General features: G+C 38.9%; 1 protein-coding gene across 36 annotated transcripts in view; it reads right to left on the reverse strand.

The window, feature by feature from the left end:
* LOC145433780 (uncharacterized) overlaps positions 1 to 15,469 on the reverse strand; it is a 32,147-nt gene extending 16,678 nt beyond the window's left edge. Inside the window, exons 1-25 of one of the 36 annotated variants that reach the window (XM_080310999.1) lie at positions 14,254 to 15,469; positions 9,836 to 9,899; positions 9,737 to 9,772; positions 5,287 to 5,367; positions 5,160 to 5,231; positions 4,625 to 4,696; positions 4,059 to 4,121; positions 3,924 to 4,001; positions 3,797 to 3,868; positions 2,088 to 2,162; positions 1,955 to 2,026; positions 1,823 to 1,894; positions 1,690 to 1,761; positions 1,557 to 1,628; positions 1,422 to 1,496; positions 1,292 to 1,363; positions 1,159 to 1,230; positions 1,027 to 1,101; positions 897 to 968; positions 764 to 835; positions 631 to 702; positions 498 to 569; positions 366 to 437; positions 233 to 304; positions 104 to 175 (exon numbers count right to left, since the gene is read on the reverse strand). In XM_080310999.1, the coding sequence (XP_080167125.1) occupies positions 104 to 175; positions 233 to 304; positions 366 to 437; positions 498 to 569; positions 631 to 702; positions 764 to 835; positions 897 to 968; positions 1,027 to 1,101; positions 1,159 to 1,230; positions 1,292 to 1,363; positions 1,422 to 1,496; positions 1,557 to 1,628; positions 1,690 to 1,761; positions 1,823 to 1,894; positions 1,955 to 2,026; positions 2,088 to 2,162; positions 3,797 to 3,868; positions 3,924 to 4,001; positions 4,059 to 4,121; positions 4,625 to 4,696; positions 5,160 to 5,231; positions 5,287 to 5,367; positions 9,737 to 9,772; positions 9,836 to 9,899; positions 14,254 to 14,306 (1,752 nt within the window). In that variant the 5' untranslated portion in view covers positions 14,307 to 15,469. Of the gene's footprint in view, positions 1 to 103; positions 176 to 232; positions 305 to 365; positions 438 to 497; positions 570 to 630; positions 703 to 763; positions 836 to 896; positions 969 to 1,026; positions 1,102 to 1,158; positions 1,231 to 1,291; positions 1,364 to 1,421; positions 1,497 to 1,556; positions 1,629 to 1,686; positions 1,762 to 1,822; positions 1,895 to 1,954; positions 2,027 to 2,087; positions 2,163 to 3,796; positions 3,869 to 3,923; positions 4,002 to 4,058; positions 4,122 to 4,624; positions 4,697 to 5,159; positions 5,232 to 5,286; positions 5,368 to 9,736; positions 9,773 to 9,835; positions 9,900 to 14,253 lie in introns of all 36 variants that reach the window. The other 35 variants (XM_080310997.1, XM_080311001.1, XM_080311000.1 and 32 more) reach the window with 35 other exon arrangements.
* Positions 15,470 to 15,488: the final 19 nt, after the last annotated feature.

The following is a 15,488-nucleotide window of genomic DNA, read 5'->3' on the forward strand; positions in this document are numbered from 1 at the left end:
AATTACAGTACTCGAAAAAATCGTCATTTACTACTCGACTCGAATCATTAAAATTAATACTCGATTCAGATTCGAGTACTCGAATCATTGTGCCCAGCCCTACCAATGACTTGTTTTCCATTGCATTCAAAGATGATACATTCAAATCCGATTCTGAATCTTTTCGAGCCATTTCCTGTCATTAGAACTTGTGTTATATCATTGATGGATCCAAAAATAAGTAGTATGCTACCAATGGCCTGTCTTCAATTGCGTTTGAATTGGATACTTTCATATCCGATTCAAAATTTTTGCGCGCCAGAACCTGTCATTAGAACTTGTGTTCCATCCTTGATGGATCAAAAAATATGTAGCATATATACTACCAATGACTTGTCTTCCATTGCATTCGCAGAGGATACATTCAAATGCGATTCTAAATCTTTGCGCGCCAGATCCTGTCATTAGAATTTGTGTTATATCCTTGATGGATAAAAAATAAGTGGCATATATACTACCAATGACTTGTCTTCCATTGCATTCAAAGAGGATACTTTCAAATCCGATTCAGAATTTTTGCGCGCCAGATCCTGTCATTAGAACTTGTGTTATATCCTTGATGGATCAAAAAATAAGTAGCATATATACTACCAATGAGTTGTCTTCCATTGCATTCGCAGAGGATACATTCAAATGCGATTCTAAATCTTTGCGCGCCAGATCCTGTCATTAGAATTTGTGTTATATCCTTGATGGATAAAAAAACAAGTGGTATATATACTACCAATGACTTGTCTTCCATTGCATTCAAAGAGGATACTTTCAAATCCGATTCAGAATTTTTGCGCGCCAGATCCTGTCATTAGAACTTGTGTTATATCCTTGATGGATCAAAAAATAAGTAGCATATATACTACCAATGAGTTGTTTTCCATTGCATTCGCAGAGGATACATTCAAATCCGATTCTAAATCTTTTCGCTCCAGATCCTGTCATTAGAACTTCTGTTACATCCTTGATGGATCAAAAAATAAGTAGCATATATACTAGCAATGACTTGTCTTCCATTGCATTCATAGATGATACATTCAAAAGCGATTCTGAATCTTTTCGCGCCATTTCCTGTCATTAGAACTTGTGTTATATCATTGATGGATCAAAAAATAAGTAGTGTGGTACCAATGGCCTGTCTTCCATTGCGTTTAAATTGGATACTTTCAAATCCGATTCTAAATCTTTTCGCTCCAGATCCTGTCATTAGAACTTCTGTTATATCCTTGATGGATCAAAAAATAAGTCACATATATACTACCAATGACTTGTCTTCCATGGCATTCAAAGAGGATACGTTCAAATCCGATTCTAAATCTTTGCGTGCCAGATCCTGCGATTAGAATTTGTGTTATATCCTTGATGGATCAAAAAATAAGTCACATATATACTACCAATGACTGGTCTTCCATGGCATTCAAAGAGGATGCGTTCGAATCCGATTCTAAATCTTTGCGCGCCAGATCCTGCCATTAGAAGTTGTGTTACATCCTTGATGGATCAAAAATAAGTAGCATATATACTACCAATGACTTGTCTTCCATTGCATTCTCAGAGGATACATTCAAATTCGATTCCAAATCTTTTCGCGCCAGATCCTGTCATTAGAACTTCTGTTACATCCTTGATGGATCAAAAAATAAGTCACATATATACTACCAATGACTTGTCTTCCATGGCATTCAAAGAGGATACGTTCGAATCCGATTCTAAATCTTTGCGCGCCAGATCCTGCGATTAGAATTTGTGTTATATCCTTGATGGATCAAAAAATAAGTCACATATATACTACCAATGACTTGTCTTCCATGGCATTCAAAGAGGATGCGTTCGAATCCGATTCTAAATCATTGCGCGCCAGATCCTGCCATTAGAAGTTGTGTTACATCCTTGATGGATCAAAAATAAGTAGCATATATACTACCAATGACTTGTCTTCCATTGTATTCTCAGAGGATACATTCAAATTCGATTCCAAATCTTTTCGCGCCAGATCCTGTCATTAGAACTTCTGCTACATCCTTGATGGATCAAAAAATAAGTCACATATATACTACCAATGACTTGTCTTCCATGGCATTCGAAGAGGATACATTCGATCCCGGATCTTGTGTTATGTTACAAGCCATATCCTGAAATGGTGGAAGTATAACGTAGACGTGAAATTAATGTCGTGAATATTTACACCAGTACAATAGAAGTATAGCGATGTCCAATTAATATCAGAACTATTTAAACTGGGAGTTGGAAATGAAGATTTGAAAAAGTATTTAAGCGAGCAGTTGGAAAAAGTAGATTTAACGGATCGAATGTGGCTGATTACTCTAGGAATTGCAGGTTCGTTGTTGTTGTTGTTGTTTATTGAAATAAAAATTTGGCGCTTATCACCTGTTGATCTTTTGCACCACGATCAATAATTGCGTAAGAAATGAAATGCAGTCAATGAGGGTGTACGTATTGGATAGACATAATATTTACAAAATAGCATTTCAGTGAAACGAAAGAATATCAAGGCCAGAAAAAGGAAATTCCGGAGCGGTAAAACATTAAACATCCACGGCTATTCACAAAATTACGGTTGCAGGATAACACAAATTCAATTGTGGAAGGAATGATTTGATCCTCGGTGAGGAGAATTTCAAGGCGGAAATCAACATTCAATTCGGCACATTTAGCAATGAGGAAAAGTACGATGGAAATCATATTTTGCGCAGTGGGCAAAAAAAATGTTCAGTGGTTTCCGGATACCGACAAAGAGAGCAAAGTAGAGATTCCACTGAACCTATTCCAAACAAATCGCTATTCAGACGACAGTGACTGGACTGAAGACGAAACAGGATACTTTCTTCTACGCGGTTTCTACGTGCCGGTGGTTTGTTCGCAATAGATGAATTAAAAATTTTATAATGATGTCCGTTGTCGGATGCTTGAAATTAAATTACAAGGTGAATCCACAAATAAGTGTGGCTGGACACGATGACTTGAGCGCTCAAATCTGAATCGTGTATAATTCCAATAATTCGAGTCGAGCAGTGAGATATGATTCTTTCGATAGTTTATTTTTCAACGAAATTATAGTTTCGATAATATTTTCCACTGAGGAAGCCTTGAAAACTTGATTGGTCGTATCAAAACATGTAGTACAGACCTACGTAGGCTGGTGGGAATTTATCAGGGAAGTCGTTATCAACCCACTTCGTTGTCACAGATCGATATGTCATGTCGTGGTACGGTAAACTATAGAGGGCTTACTATAGCATTCGTTCAGTAGAAATTGTTTGTATTTCGACTTGAATGTGGACATGCTCGATGACTGTCGGATAACCGGCGAGATACTGTTCCACAAATCAAGTCCGGCATATTCGATAGAGCGATGGTCTTTTTTGTCTAACATTTTGTCTACTAACATTAGGAATGCATTTCTTAGCAAATTTGTAATTATAACATCTTTGAATCTGAGTCAAGTCTTTAAAATACGCTATGTGTGTAATATTAGGACAATATTGGGCAGAATGAAACCACAAACAAAGTGATCCTAATAACTAACTTTCTACTCAGTCTGGCCATGTTCTGAAGGACATGGCCTTTCTGTCGACTTTGTCTTCTAAACCGTGGACCTCTTGAATTCAATCCAGGGATACCTAGGTATCCCTCTCATAATCGTATGAAATGTTGACCCAAAATACGTTGACCATCAGCATCAACATGAACATTATGTCACGCGTATCCTGCTATAGCCTAAAATTATATGACAGTGAAACCTTACCAGTTCCTTTGTCATCGGTTTTGCGCGAATCGGTGGTTTTTCAGATGTATCAAAATCTTTTCCCGCCAAATCCTGCAATTAGAAATGTGTTAGATCCTTGGCAGATTGACATGAAAATAAGTAATACCAATGACTTGTCTTCTACTGCATCCAGAGAGGATATATTCAAACCCGAATCTTGTGATTTGTTACAAGTCAGACCCGCCTATATGTGAAAGGTATCGTGGTAATTGCGTAAAAATGACTGTTGCATGGAATTTACCTGATGGTTTATGCCCTCGGCCACGGCTTCCAAAGCGCTCTGCTTCCCGTCTGGTTTTGAGTTCTAAAAAGTGTACGAATAAAATTGGACAATTAGTGAAATTGAAACAATGGAAAGACGTATCCTGACTAAAGCCTTCACGATAATATCTTCGTGGTTATGTCACTACAAAACTGCGGTACTCAACCCGTGGGGATTTCAGGAGTCTCAACTTAACCATTATCATATCCTTACTAAACAAAGTCAGACCTAAGTTGATTGGAGGGAGTATTTTTAAGGGGTGGATTTTAGGTTAAGGTGAATAAAGACTCCGAATACATCAAAGGTGGGAAATGAAAAAAGGGTTGGGAATCACTGCCACATACAGGAGTCAAATATAGGAGCTGTCTCCATGCATACCTCGAATCTTGAATGGTTGTAAATCATGGTCAGGGTCGTGAATTGAAATTTTATAGGCCGCTAGAAAATCCAGATTCAGCGTATGTCAGAGTTGCAATTTCATATCTTACGTGGTACAATAATTTCGTTATAACCTAGCCTACAATGTAATGAAAGACAGCATTCACCTGATGCTTTGAAGCCGGTTTTACATCAATAAATGATTTTTCAATCTTCTCCAAATTCTGAGCCGTTGCTCCCTGTTATCGTAAACGATTAATCTCACTCCCCATAATACAACCAAAAGTACATTGTATCAAGTGCATGTAGGCCTATATCCATATTTGACGATAATCTGGATATCTCCTGATCTCAATTTTGTTCTTGTGACTCGTGCTGAGTCTAGAATCAATATTCACATAGATAGGAATATATATACATTGAGTGGCATATACTGTCTTGACAGCATGTAGAAAATGCTCAATCTTCCAGTCTAGAGGTTAGCCAAACTTTCTTTGGGTAGCTCCTTTTGACACAACAAACGGATCAACCAATAACCCTTATCCCTTATTCCTTCATTCTTCATTTATTATAGCTCAAAAGTCAGATTCAGCGTAAGTCAGAGTTGCAATTTCATATCTCACGAGAGTCACAAGTGGACTCGCACAAACATTTCTGATACAATCATTTTGTTATAACCAGCAATGAAATGAAAGCCCTCACTTGATGTTTCGAAGCCGGTTTAGAATCGATGGGTAATTTTTCAATCTTCTCCAAATTCTGAGCCGTTGCACCCTGTTATCGTGAACGATTAATTTCACTCCCCACCATGCAACAAAAATTACATTACATCAAGTGCATTTCCATCCATGTTTGACGACAATCCGGATATCTTCTGATCCCAACCTCGTTCTTGTGACTCGGGTTGAGTCTGGAATGATTATTATTCACATAGGAATATACGTTGAGGGTCATGGATTGTCTTTACAGCATGTGAAAAATGCTGAATGTTTCTAGAGGTCAGTCAGTGTTTGCCAAATTTATTTCAAGCAGCGCCTTCTGACACAGAAAACGGAGCAATCAGTACCCCTTATCCCTCATTCCTTCATTTATTATAGCTCAATGTCCAACTCTACTGAGATAGATGGGTGTCAGTTTTGATAAGAACAATCAAAAGTCACCAAATACCATACTAGTCAGAGCTCGAGATGACCGGACCACGATATGATATATCGACCTCGCCTTCCGTCACATGCTACCCTCATTTTTATTACGTGTCCTTTATGTTATCTCTACTAATTTTCAGTTAGTGTGCAATGTGCATTGTGCGTGCATGCATCTTCTTTACATCGGCAAGGCCCAGGTGGGTGACTGATTCCAAAGAGTACTCCAAATCGTTTCTACACATCCACATCTTTTCATTGCATCACAATCTTGTGGTGTTTTGAAACGGAAATTATTAACAATAAACTGGACTGAAGCAATGGTGTCCACCAGGAGTTTGGAAGGACTAGTGAACTTGACGGTCCCGTCGTTCTATTGTTTTAATGCTTTTCATGTCTACCAATGTTTAAGCCTTGAACCTCAATCAGTTGTATCACAGCATCCGAAACATGTAGCACAAAGCATTGCAAGTTAATGAAAATGACATTTTTGTGAACTCGTGGTCAACCCACAGCATATAAAGTGTAGTGACACAGGTATGATAAAAAAATCAGCTTTATGGGGTAGAACAGTCTGCATTGTTTTCTACGTGGTCAAATAAAATGTATATTTAAACTTTCCAAATCAACCGTAACATAACCATGTTAAACTGTAAGATAAACATCTGCGGGCCGCGGGTTGAGAGCCCCTGATGTAGGATATCGGCCTGTGTAAACGACCATTGCACACGAAAAACATCATATATGTCACAAACAACAACAACGCAGTATATGTAATTAGATATTAGGCGTGCATTAGGGTTATGACTAGAAAAAAAAAATTCAAAATTTTGTGTGGATGTAGTCACAAATGATGAGCTTTTGTGTCCTGATTTCAAAACTCACAAAAGTTAAGACTGTTTGAACAAAAACCTCCCGCACAAAAAATTTCCAGTTTTCACTGTATGGAGGATAGGCTTTCTTTTGTAGATACAGACTATATAATTTATTTATCTACTGATTTGAATTTAAGTGACCCAATTCCAATTGCGAAGATTTAAAATAGTATTTTGGTACATTTTGAACGCCCAGATTGAATTATTCCTATCGTGTTCTTGTTTACAGTCAATATTAAATAATTAATAAATAATTATTAATTCCGATTTTAGATGTAGACTGTATATATCGTATAATTTCAATTTGTCTGGCAAAAATCAAACTGGGTGTTCGAAAAGGCGAAAGTAGAACAACTCTAGGTATTTTCAGCGGTCTAGAAAACCGCTTAGAAGAATATGATGTACAGGAAAATTTGAAAAACTCATATATCATATGTGACACCGTAGCATCTGTTGATACTGGACGGCAGAATGGCGTTGTTTCGAAACTGCGAAATGCAATGATGAGCATGGGTTTTCATATCCCTTGCCAACATCATATTATCGATTCTTAAAGCATATATTAGAGTTCTTCGATCCAACGTCTTGAAGAAATCCAACTCTCAGCTACAAATTTGGAGATGATGTGGTAAAACACTACGAAAACTAGGTGCAATCCACCAAGCACGAATTTCAGATGAAAATATTAGAAAACCGAGGATGTATAGATGATTTTAAGTTTATCTATGGCATGTGCAGAACATACCGTTCTTACGAATAAAATAGTATAGATTACCACTGATCTAATGGCATAAACTTCCATCTCTACGCAATGCGAGAGGGTGCTCAAGGGTTGCGTTGCGTACTTCCACTTCCCCAGATAGAGAATAACTCTGGAGATGCTTATTTATCGCGAATGCGTGTCAGGAAGACTGGTATTCTAACCAGATGTCTAAAGATGGAATATACTAGAGCCCGACCGATTATCGGTTCGTCGATAATATCGAGACGATATCACACTTTGAAAGAATTATCGGTATCGGCTATTGGAGTTGAAAAATTAACGGCAATTTGCGTGTGACGTCACAACATGGCGGAAGGAAGCCAGAAAACTATAATCTTTGATCGCTAGACTGAGAATATTGATATATTTCATATAGCTTACACTTTACAGGTGTCCAGATGCAGCCTTTCTAGTGCATTTCATGTTCAAGTGTAACAATAGCTGTAAAGATGTTCAATTCAAATAAATGCCCTCTGAAGATTTGCTTATGTAGGCTATACATCCAACTTCTTTTGAATATCGGCTGAATGTATTGGGGTTATCGGCTAAGGTGTGAGATATTGGTTTTATCGGTATCGACCCAAAAATCCAATATCGGTCGGGCTCTAGAATATATCAAAGATTATTTGCTGCTATCTTTGCGGTCGAATGTCCTGCAGCGATAAAGTGCCCCAAAACCCCATTGGAAGTCGGATATGTCCGTCGTAGATGTCCCTGGCTTTAACATAATAACAGAAAGGGAAGTCAAATTGATGAATGAACTTTACAATAAGTGTAAAAGGACATATATTTGAAGATCAAATTTGTAGCAAAGAATATCTTTGAATTTTAAATTTTTTCCATATTTGGACCAGTGTCGAAAATTGATGTTAGTTTGTGCGGGACATTTTTTTCGATTTGAACAAAATGATTATAATTTTATTAATTTATACCAAAATGTTCATCAATTCCTGCTACAGGCAATTTTTTTTTTTTTTAGTCATAACCCTAGCGTGCATACCATAATTTCAGGTAGGTGTATGACAGTGTTGGGATGACTCGAGTCAGACTCTAGTCACCTTTTTTGTAGGACTTGACTTGACTCGAGTCACTTTGCTAAAATGACTTCACTTGACTTGACTCGGCGTTTCAGAAATGTGGATTGACTCGTGACTCGGAGCAAAACTCACGAGTCAATTTCAAGTCATCGAGTAATCGGTGTCGATAAAAATCACTGTATCTTGCATGTTAGGATTGTTCGTCAAACGCTGGCGCAACCCGTGAGAGCGACCAATCATTCAATGATCGTGCGTTTTACTGAGCCTACATTATTCTCTCACTATATCTCTTGCTGTTCTCTAGTAGTAAAGTAGTTTAATACCAAAATATCTCTTTCTGTTCTTTCTGTTCTTACCTTAACCGAACCTTTTGTTTTATTTAGAAATTGAAATCGAATATAGTTTATATACTCCTCAACCATTGGCGCAGACTCGAATTGTATCATATCAATATGTATAAATTGGCAATGTATTGCATCTTATCAATTCGTTTCTTTATTCTTTATTTTGGCTGGTAACTATAAACTGAGGCTATGCAATTACTTACGCAGTTTAACAGTTCTACGTATATGTAAGCGATACAGCCCCTTATTGCATGTATATTTAACTCGATATTCGTTCGTCGGTTCCGAATCAATGACTAATCAATCTGCAATTCAGATAGCTGGCGAAATGTAATGACGTAACCATGCTTCATACTTCGAAAAGGCAACTTGACTTGAATTTTGAATTGACTCGTGACTTGTCTTGACTTGACTCGAGTCACCTCCAAAAATCAAGTGACTTGACTTGACTCGAGTCACCTTTGAAAATCGATTGACTTGACTTGACTCGAGTCAAAATATGCAATGACTCGAAATGACTCGTGACTTGATCCCAACACTGGTGTATGAAGGGAAAATACATTACATGTACTGTACAATGTACATGAGCAAGGGAATGTATTTGCTCCGCATTACGAATTGGCTGTCTCAACTCCACAATTCGTACAACACTGTCGGTTTCCGAAATCGATAATGCGTTTCAACGTGCTGCGATTGTCCCATTGTTAGCGAATAGTGAGTGAAGCAGATTCGATTGTGCCTCACATGACTATTGTTTCTCTGGGCTGCCATTGTGCGTAATGAAGTAGAATTTCAAATTCCTTGGCGAATTTGATGGAGTTCTGTTGCTCTGACATTGTTAATATTCGGATTTTCGGAATCAATACGTCAATGGCATTTGATTGATACCAGGTATTATTATTTCTGAGTTGTTCATGCTGAATTGCATGGTCGCTGGTGAGGCACGACTCGCCCGTGCCTCACCTGTGCGTCACCTCTCCTTTCGCGCTGTATTTTTGAACAGTAAATATTGGTGATATTGGGTGAAAAATGTTCAAATTTAGTTGTTCATGAACATCGACGGAACATATCATAATCATTGAAGGTTTTGACGATTGTCTTATACAATTATATCTCACCTGAAACTTATACGCAGACACAGCAGAGTTCTTGCGCTGCAAGTAAAATATAATAACTTTAGTAAACACGGTAAACATATTATTTTTCAACGTCCTTACCTTCCAGCAGGAGAAAATGCATAGGCAAGACAAAAATGCACAAAGATCTCTCCAATCTTGTCTTCTGGAATACGAAAGAGTCGAGTAGACAAGAATTATGATTACAGACGCGAACGGCCAATCAGTAATTAACCTAGTTATACTTTACGGCCAACACAATGATTTTTTCACGGGGATTTCAGATCCGTGTTGTTTCACTTAGTAGTTCGCATCGCGGCAATTGGTTGCTGATTAGAAACAGCGACTTTGACTGCATTGCTGCATTTCCTGATTTACCTTCGCAAAGCATTATTGTAGTAATATTACGGGCAAGAAAAAAGCTCCAATTAGCAGGCATACACATTACACATATACACAACACATACACAATAATACACTGTTAACTTTCGTGCTCCGATTAAATAAGTACTTATCACAAAAATGCTTCACAAAATATTTTAAACGCGGCTTGCGGCACTTATCGATGCAAATATACTTTAATTTGTAAAAGGTGAAAGTATATTTGGCCGTCAAATCTCGATAGGAGATTGTGTTCTTAAGCGTGCGCGAAGAAATCTACGTTTCTAACGAGGTCACATTTGTATATGTACAGTACATCTAATAAGGATCGTTAGTTTGCAGAAATAAGCATCAGTAGGTTGCGCCAAATACATACCAGTTACCAATTTTATCGAACTGTATAATCGGCAGTCAAGGTTGCGCTGATAAAAAAATTGCATGTTTACATGCCGCAAACCCGCAACGATTAGATGCCGATAATACATGGATCAAACAAGATGCATCATGTTGACGAACTTACGCGTAGAAGTTTGTCAGCTAGTCAGGCAGTACCATCACTTCGCAAGTTCCTGATCTCTCATGAATAAAAACTATTCACGAAGACGCGGGCGAACAATTGACGCAATCTCGTTTACGACGAACTATTTCACAAATCAAATTAACAAAGTATGTTGTGGAATCTATTCTGCGATGGCACCGATTTCAGGTGATTTGGATCATTCTCATCACTGATAACTCGAGCCTTGCCCAACAACTTCTCATGATTTAATATTAGCGCCAGCCGCCAATCAATTATAACGCCGTTCGCGGCCAATTCGAACTTCAATCTAACGTTGTCAGTCACCAGTAGGCCTATGACATAACAATCACATAGGTAGAAATAGCAGGTAAACTAGGCGAGGTCTGCAGCAGAGCCGATGTTGTCGGATGCACAATGCACATTGCACAAGGCCCGCTGTAGGCCCCGACTAGCCAGTCGGATTTGATCTTGAAATGGGGTCAGTGCAGCAAGAGCAATACGGACGCATGCCGCGACCCTTTCAATGGATATTGGATATCCATTTCTACCAAATGCCCAACGATTTGAAATTCGATATTGTTTCGCTCGATAGAGTCCACCCAGTAATCAAGTTTATTGGAATGTAGAAGGTTCAGTCTTCTAATCGAATAAATTCAGAATTTGAGCCACCGAGAACCTCGTGTTGCATCAATATCTGACAACGTAATTCAACGCTGTGCACTGCAGAATGCGCCGTATTAATAACGAATCGAGCACTGACAAGTGACGGGGAACACGAGTAGCAGACACAAGAATTAGTCTAGGTGAGTGCAAACGAGAAAGCGCGCATCCAATCAATAATTCGTAACTTGCGTACAGCACATTGGGTTTCCAGGTTTGACACCGTGACAATTCTTTGCTCATTATAACGGCGTTTAACCTGCATTGCTGCATTCCCGATTAAAATGTTGGCAAAGCCTTGCAGAGTTCCCAAACTCAAATGTGCTCGCGGGTCAATTTCCTGGATTGTGATGGCGCCGCGGGCCGCAGCACCAATAATAGCGGTACTCAATGTATTTGCAAATAGGCGCTGTTTAACGGGACCTTGTAGACTGGCATTTCATACAGATCGTGAAAATGTGATTTACTATTGTGAATTCACGCCTAGCCCGAAAACATTACATTTTTAAATATATGAATAAATTTGTTGTTGTACTTGGCATCGTGTGTCAAAAGAATTAGGTATAGACACCGTGTGATGGTATACATGCATCATGGCATCGTAAAATCTGTCGGGTTATAATTTTGCATCCAGCGGACATATTGACGTGCCACAATATTATATGTAGAATTGTAGGCCTCAGTAGAATATTTTAGAATTGACCAAAGATTGATCTGATATCAGAGCATAGAAGCAGCATAGCCGAATCTGGGTTTTCGGCGGGGGTCACCATCACGCGGCCCGCCAAGTCATACTCGGCGGCCCGCGGCCTGATTTGAGATTTCGGAAGAAAGCTAAGAAATCCAATTTGAAATGCTGAAATTGACCACAGTTTCCACATGTTGTTGTTGTTGTTCAAAACAAGCTATTCTCCTGTGCGCAACATCACTATTCGTCACTAGCTAAAACGGCTGTGGTGATGGCAACAGCATATTGACTTGACTTGCAATGACCCAAACACTGCCTAAACCGAGATGCTTAGAAATGGCTTAGGGCAGTGGTTCCCAAACTGGGGAGCGCGAAAGCATCTGTAGGGGAGGCGGAGATGCGCTCAACTGAAAATATTTTCGCGCTCCTCGCGATTTACTTGAGATTCATAGTTATTGCTCCGTGTATAGTCCGGAATTCATCTTATAGAATTCTCTAATCAACAGTCATAACCTTCCACGCCATCAAACTACCTGTTGGGATTGCTAGCATTCTGGTTGCATTGAGTGATATGACGATTTTTCAGTATCATAAAGGGGGGCGTTTTCAAAAAAGCTTAAGAACGACTGGCTTAGGGCTTCTCCACAAGATCAAGCTTTACGTGGAGATGATTTTTCAGCTAGTAACGTATCTCGCTGGTCCCAATATATCGATTCCTTAGTCGCTGAAAAGCGTTTCTGGGTGTCGTACACAGCTCGCAGTTCAAAATAAAACAAAATTGATGAAAATGGTGTTTTGTTGTACTTGGATTGCTTTAATAAAATATTATTTCTTTTGTGGTCAATATGTCCATCGCCTATGTTAGGTATCTCACGGTTGTACTGAAGCAGAGTTCTAGAACGTGCATGGGTGCCTATTTGACATCGATATCGAATTCGTGCGGCCCGCGGCCATTACAAAATTTGAAAAGTGGCCCGCGACCAGTTTTGAGTTGGCGACCCCTGGTTTACGGCATACTCCTGATAACTATAAGCTATTGATCATGTCATTACCAAAGTCAAATTGAAACAGCTATATATAAATTTACCTTCGAATATTGGAACAGGACATAGGAATAGAAATGTCCAATCGCCGAAGAATCCATTGGTGTTAGAGCTGTGGAGCGTATACCTCTACCTTACTCGCCATCTTTGATTGGCGATAATAACATGGATGAAGAGACCCAAGATGACGCAGTATGTAACTAACTATACAACAGGGGGAAACAGAATGCCTATGATTGCCATACCGGCCTGCTTAGCTACCTAAATATGCTACGCAACGCAAGCTACGACCTTTTTATATATTTCTATTCCCCATTACAGTCTGATAGTTTGTTGCATCCGTGGTTGTATAGCAAGTCACTGCGTTCCGAGTCACAAGTCTTTATTTGATCGTAACGTTTGACCCGACTGAACTCGAGTAATTTTAATTTTATCACCCATTCGGTCCGAGTTCAAATAGGCTAATTCTACAAAAGGTCCAAATCACAATTTTCAATCCCAAATCATCAGTAGGTCAAGTTTTACCATCATAAACAGGTAATGTGACGTAATAGCTGACCTTCCACTGCAGGCTAACTTTTCAAAGTGATATGATAGTGACGTTTAATGAGTAGTTTCCGGTTTTTGGAGAGGTTTTAGAGCGAATATGAAGTTCTCAAATCGAAAAAAAGGTATGTGGCGGTTAAATATTGTCGAATACTTCAGAATCCAAAATGCCGACGCGAGCCGCACAAAATGAACTCGCGGGCAGCATCGGGTCGCGTGTTTGAGACCTCTGTGTTAGAGTAACAATATGCACGAGAATGACTTTCAATTCACAGGCATACACAAACAAGAATTATTTTGTAAACGAATATGGGCGCAAATACCATTTATGTTAAAGGATGACGTGATTTTGCGCGTCTGGTCGAGAGACGAGTCGTAACTCGGCGCAGTGTTGTATACTGTAGGCTATATAGAAGGGTTGAATTCATAATTATATATATCATTGCTGCATCCATGCAACCAATGAATAGCTATTGAATAAATTCGTACCCATCCTTATATACATGCAATTAAAAGATTCAATATCGATGGCTACATAAAGGTGACAGGTACTAACTCTGGCCAAGGCTAGCCTCGTTTCAAATTAATAAAGCTGTTGCAGACAGCAAGGCAAATAAAAATGAGAGGATTCGTTATTTGGAAGACATCATACGAACAGAGTTCAATCGAAAATATTGCTTGCCTGTCTTCAGCATCTGGTTCGCCGGACAATATTCTCGATCGAATAGACGACATGGCGTTTAATAGACAGTTTGGCGAAGCACTTCACTATGGTAAGCACGCGATACAAATATTACAAAATAAACCGCTAGGTGGGATACATCAGTATCATTATGACGTCATAGAGACATACAGTTCTCGCCAGCTACTTCTAATGTAAACAATTTGGTAAGCTTTGATGAGCTTTTCTTGTAAATAGGCCCACATTTATGATGTTTTTCGACTGCAATGATCATTTGCACCAAACCGATATCCTACATTATCAATCCATATCTGCCGACTTGTAGCACGTCCCACATCTAGAGTCAGTGACTCACCAGTCGTGAACCTCACCGCATGTCAGTGGTACAGGCACAACTAAAACGCCATAAAGGACGCGAAACCTAGAGCTGGTCTTCTGAGAGCCGTTAGAGCTGGTCTTCTGAGAGTCAAGTTGGAAAAATGACTAACAGTTTATCTGGTGAAAATTTTCAAATGAACCGTTTTCTAGTACGATATTACAATAGGGTTACCATCAGGGCTGTGGAGTCGGTCAATTTTACCACCGACTCCAACTCCGACTTCACAGATTTTCAATGGACCGACTCCGACTCCTAAGTCTGTAAGCGTACCGACTCCGACTCCGGCTCCGACTCCGACGTCTTTAAACCTATATACCGACTCCGACTCCAACAGTATTGCCAATTTACTTCGAAAATTATATGCCGCAGTGACGGTTAAATGACTATCATATAACCATTAAACATATGCAAACATTCGAATAACGATGGCATGCAAAATTGTTTCATTGTGGCACAGCTCGAATTATGCACTATGTATGAAAGATTGTTTTTCTAAATATCCTTCCTTTTTTCATGTTTTATCAGGTTTTATAACATGGACCCTCTAATAACCTAATATGTATGAATCATTCAAACACGACATATATCCCATCCTGTATAATTGAAATGTAGATAAAACAATCGAAGTGTTGATACATCTTACTAATTTTCTCATTACACACAGTACTGATTACAAGCACACACATTCTGATTACTAATAGACAATGGTCATTCACGTAATTTAGGAAGTAGTCAAATATAGCATATGTCTAGTCTACATGCACTTCGTCAAGTATCCAAGGACTAGGACCTGCAGTCTTTCTTAATCATTTGTTCGACCCAACCAACTAAGCTACACTAAAATATTTTTAATTAT

Source organism: Botryllus schlosseri, chromosome 2 (genome assembly GCF_051294905.1).
Source record: "Botryllus schlosseri isolate E-star chromosome 2, Bs_hap1, whole genome shotgun sequence".
In the NCBI taxonomy this organism is placed as follows: Eukaryota; Metazoa; Chordata; class Ascidiacea; order Stolidobranchia; family Styelidae; genus Botryllus; species Botryllus schlosseri.